The 5,000-nt window shown below is 48.3% G+C and overlaps 1 protein-coding gene across 1 annotated transcript in view; it reads right to left on the bottom strand.

The window, feature by feature from the left end:
• The window catches only part of LOC308160080 (glutamate receptor ionotropic, kainate 2-like), a gene marked incomplete at both ends in the record, with an annotated part of 74,036 nt that overhangs the window by 30,575 nt on the left and 38,461 nt on the right, over window positions 1-5,000 (bottom strand). The window contains 2 exon segments of the mRNA XM_080533945.1: window positions 1,879-2,052; window positions 4,805-4,858. Of these exon segments, the coding sequence (XP_080390071.1) occupies window positions 1,879-2,052; window positions 4,805-4,858 (228 nt within the window).

The raw sequence follows: 5,000 nt of genomic DNA, 5'->3' as shown, positions 1-5,000 counted from the left end.
ATTATTTTCTTCATTCATTAGACTGAATCCTCTTAAGAGGGGGGGGGGAGGGGGGACGTAATCGTAGAGTATACATCACGGTTGCCACTTATAAATAGAACGCACTAATGAAGTACTTCATCAAGCTTGTACTGAGCCATCCGACATATTATTTATTATTTAGCAGACGCGCTAGTCCACTGAGATACCGTACAGGGTGTCAATACGCGTTACAGCTACTGACAGGATGATTCATACCAGCCTAATTAATCAATCCGATATCGAGACACACAATCCATTAATTTCCTGAATGATAAAAATAAATATATATATATATATATATATATATATAAAATCAACCAGCATTTAACCTTCTTTGCATATAAATGATTGTGGCTGTTGTATCTCATTTATACACCCCAGGGAATTTAAAGTATATGTTGTCTATTGTTTTTAGAGGCCATTGGGTACATCATGACAGAATGTATTTCTTGATATACAAGAGAGACACCAGAGCTGATTTCTAACGGTAGCCTATGAAAAAACAAAGCGCGCACCAAGCTACAGTCTTTCTAAACACTTTCAAGCGTCCGTTCGAAACACCCGCACCACGACATTGATTGACAGTTAGCTGTGTTTCAATCCGAAGCTCGATCTCTTTTTTCCGTCTTTGATATCGCCCAGTGCTTCTCTAATTATAGCCGTGGCTGCCTATTGATATTCAGAACAGAGAGACACACAGAGAGAAAAACCAAAATAGAAAAACACACGGACTTTGTCGTTTGTCTCCGTCTCGTACGGAACGAAGTAATTGGCTGGTTGGAGATAAACGGACACACAGAAAAGACCTTGAATGACCGTAGCCTCGCTCCACTTTCTTGTTTTTTTCCCCTCCTCCTACTTTCAAATCACCTCGCCATTTGCTCGGTCGCCCGGGTTTTTGGGACGCCGCCCTAAAAAACCCAAGGCCGTAATTTCCGTCCAATTTGCTCTCTCCCTCCCTCTCTGTGCCCCCCTGACAGATTGTCATATATTGGCAGCCTTCCCGGCGGAGAGGAGAGGAGTGAAAGAGTGCAGATAAACGGCCATCACCATCGTCTTATTACCGAGCGTTTAGACCCCAGGAGATCCGGCCTCCGATGCTCCATGCAGGGGGGGGGACCCGCCTCACCGCCTCCGTGCCCCAAGCATGAGTGACTCTGACTGGGGAGGCTGAAGGCCTGAACATCACTGGTACTCAACTCAACACAAACTACTTGTGGAATGTAGAATGACATCTTCATACAATCTTTCATGCGTTTTCATTGCAGTTTCAGCTTAATCCAAGTGTCATTTTATTCCTATAAAATGTGTCCTTGTGTCCTTTCCGATCCCCCTCTCCTCCACCACTACCTACATCCCATCCAGAACTCTGAGGTCCTCTAACACGGGCCTCCTCCTCATCCAACCCAGCGCCAAACTCCGGACCTTCGGGTACAGAGCCTTCAGCGTGGCAGGGGCCCCCCCCCCACCCTCTGGAACTCTCTACCCAAGGATATCCGCCACTCTCCAACCCTGGACACATTCAAAACTGCCCTTAAAACCCACCTGTTCACCATCGCATTCAACCTTTCAAGCGACCGTGGGTCTGTGAAAGGCGCTATATAAATGTAAGTTATTATTATTATTATTATTATTATTCTAAACAGGCCGTCTCATACAGACCGGCATGGAAAGTGCCTGTCCCACAAAAACATCACGACGTGTGTTGAGTTGAGTTGAACGCCGGGGCTCCCGCTTAATCTACGACTTCCTATTGATTTCCCTAACGAGACACGCGGGGATAAAGTACCCCCCCATATAAACATGTTTGTGCATAGCGCAGCATAACAGGGTAGTCGTAAGCAGGTTTTTACTCACTGTCATGAATCCGTCCAGCAGGCCCGAGTCGGCTTTGGGCGGGGCTTGTAAGCGCTCCATGGACCACTTCTCGATGATTGACGACACCTGGGAGCTCTCCGTGTTCAGGATACGAAACCCGGTCATATTCACTCCGCTGTACCGGTACGGCTCCATGTCCAGAGCGAAAAGGTCCTGAAAAAAAATGACAAAAAGTTACGCTTATCCGTTCGTTTTGCTTTATTATAACGATTAACGATTAATGATGATTAGGGATTTGGTCGTATTTATTCTGCGAGGGGTTATTGTATTAATAGTTTTGAAAAATAAAAAAGGAGATAATTAATTGCCCATCATTGCTTCTGGAGTGCTTACATTGCAGCTGTTCTTACCTCGCTCGCCCATAAATTAAAGCTGCATTTAGGGGGGCCAGATTTAGCAGAGGGAGAGAGAGAGAGAGGGAGAGGGAGAGGGAGAGGGAGAGAGAGAGGGAAAGAGGGAGAGAGAGAGCGAGGGAGAGAGGGATAGAGAGAGGGAGAGAGAGAGGGAGCAGCAGGGTACATTCTGAGGATGAGAGAGAGAGAGAGAGAACAAATGCGAGAGAGAGAGAGAGAGAGACAGAGCGAAAGCGAGAGAGAGCGAGAGAGCGAGTGAGAGAGAGAGAGCGAGAGAGCAGCAGGGTACATTCTGAGGTGTTTTCAGGAGGCATTTTATCTGCCGCTTGCTGCCGAGGCGTCACAGTGGCCTTGGTTACGCCTCCAAGGTTACATGCAGTGCCTTGGTGGGCAGAGAGAGAGAGGGAGAGAGAGAGAGAGAGAGAGAGAGAGAGAGAGAGAGAGAGAGAGAGAGAGTAGGGGCCATCTATCATATAGAAGAGAAAGGACGAGCCAGGCGTCAAAACCAGCCACATGTCTGGCCCATGACCAGGCAGATGTCTGTGGGTTCTTCGTGTGGACCGATGACAGGGATGGGGGGGGGAGAGAGAGAGGGGGAGGGATGGGGGGATGGGGAGAGAGAGAGGGAGAGAGAAAGGGAGAGAGAACGAGAGAGAGAGAGGGAGAGAGAGAGGGAGAGAGAGAACGAGAGAAAGAGAGAGAGAGGAGGGAAGAGGAGGTGGACCTTTGACAGGGATGGGGAGAGAGAGAGGGAGAGAGAAAGGGAGAGAGAACGAGAGAGAGAACGAGAGAGAGAGAGGGAGAGAGAAAGAACGAGAGAGAGAGAGGAGAGAGAGAGGAGGGGGCAGGAGGTGGACCGTTGACATGGGGGGAGAGAGGGACATGGGGGGAGAGAGGGAGAGAGAGAGAGAGAGAGAGAGAGAGAGAGAGGGAGAGGGAGAGAGAGGGAGAGAGAGAGAGAGAGAGGGAGAGAGAGAGAGAGAGAGAGAGAGAGAGAGAGAGAGAGAGAGAGGAGGGGGGAGGAGGTGGACAATTGACAGGGATGGGGGGAGGAGGAGGGGGAGGGTTGGTAACTGGACAGTGTTCGCTAGCAACACTCTTAAAAGCCACCAAGCCTGGGTGTACAAGTGTATGGCTAGCATTAGCCAGCCAGCCAGTGTGTCGCTAGCATTAGCCAGCCAGCCAGTGTGTCGCTAGCATTAGCCAGCCAGCCAGCTAGCATTAGCCAGCCAGCCAGCCACCCGAACCCTGCCAAACCGGTCAGTGTTGAAGCAGGTGGGCGGCCGTCCAGACTGACAATTAACAGCAGGTGAGCCACCCAGGCAGGCAGCCCTGTAGTCACCCCTCTGCTCCCTGTTTGTCCGCAAACAACAGATTTGAGGTCAGATTTCTTTCCGACCTTTGACCCCTAACCTTTTACTGGATGTAATCATCATCCAGGAAAAAAACAAAAACGAAACACAACAACAACAACAACAACAGAACAGGCCCCAGTTGTTAGTTGTTAAGGGGCTGTCTGTAATGCACAGGAACAGTAATGACCTGATACTGTCAGGGCTGTTATCTCAACTCTCCGTCTCTCCCTCTCTCCTTCTCTCTCTCTCCCTCTCTCTCCCCTCTCTCTCCCTCTCTCTCCCTCTCTCTCCCCTCTCTCTCCCTCTCTCCTTCTCTCCCTCTCTCTCCCTCTCTCTCCCTCTCTCTCCCTCTCTCTCCTGTCTCTCTCCCTCTCTCTCTCTCCCTCTCTCTCTCTCTCTCTCTCTCTCTCTCTCTCTCTCTCTCTCTCTCCCTCTCTCTCCCCTCTGCCCAGGAAAGACGAAGCCGTTTTTTTCCATCCAGTGAGAACAGCAGCACGACCCCTTTGTAGTGGATGGATCAAAGAACTTTGGAGAACTTCAATCGAACCACCCCAGCCTGACTCAGAATAGAATAATCACCATCGAAGAGCTTCTTTTGTTTTTCTGTGATCAAAACTTTCGGGAGATTTCTGGACAACAGATGTCGGGGGCTAGGGTTGAGATATCAGGGAAAGTTCATCGTAGAAAACTTTTGAGTGATAATAAGACACCCATAGATGTATTGTTTTTTGTAGTGTAGAACTCTCTAGGAATGAGACCTACTGTATCTAGGGCGTTTTATTGTTCAAGAAATAGTGCTTAACTGAGCCGGAAAAAATGCCTACCAACCCAGAACACTCAGCACGATTTTCCTATTATACCTTGTCTTTAACAAATGCTTTTGAGAATTGTTTTTTTTATTATTATTAATCCTTTATTTAACCAGGATAGTCATATGGAGACAATAGCCTCTTTTTCAAATGAGCCCTGGCCAAGAAAAAGCAGCACAACGATTACTGAACTAAAGTTTTAGCGAACAGTCTGAAAATACCTCGCATATCAGGTGAACGCTAGATTATCTGCCTCGTTACTCACAGGCAATTGGTTGCCCAGGGAAACCTCCAGGACTTCCACAAAGTATATTCAGAGGATAATATATGTAGTGTAGTAAAAATGGGGAAATGAAAAATGACTATGATGAGGTACCGGGGTGCCTACCAGGGTGGTGAAGATGTAGTGGTAGTACTCCGTCATCATCCCCATGGCCAGGGCCTGCAGGAAAGAAAGATCACTGGCTATGGTTACCGTGCCAACACGTCATAATGGTAAACAGACTGACATATATAGCGCCTTATTCCAAAGCGCTTTACAACGGCCTCTCATTCACCCGTTCACACACACATTCACACACCAA

Source organism: Nansenia antarctica (genome assembly GCF_963989245.1).
Source record: "Nansenia antarctica genome assembly, chromosome: 6".
In the NCBI taxonomy this organism is placed as follows: domain Eukaryota; kingdom Metazoa; phylum Chordata; class Actinopteri; order Argentiniformes; family Microstomatidae; genus Nansenia; species Nansenia antarctica.
The sequence above is the reverse complement of the archived record's forward strand: the minus strand, read 5'-3'. Positions and strand labels throughout refer to the sequence as shown.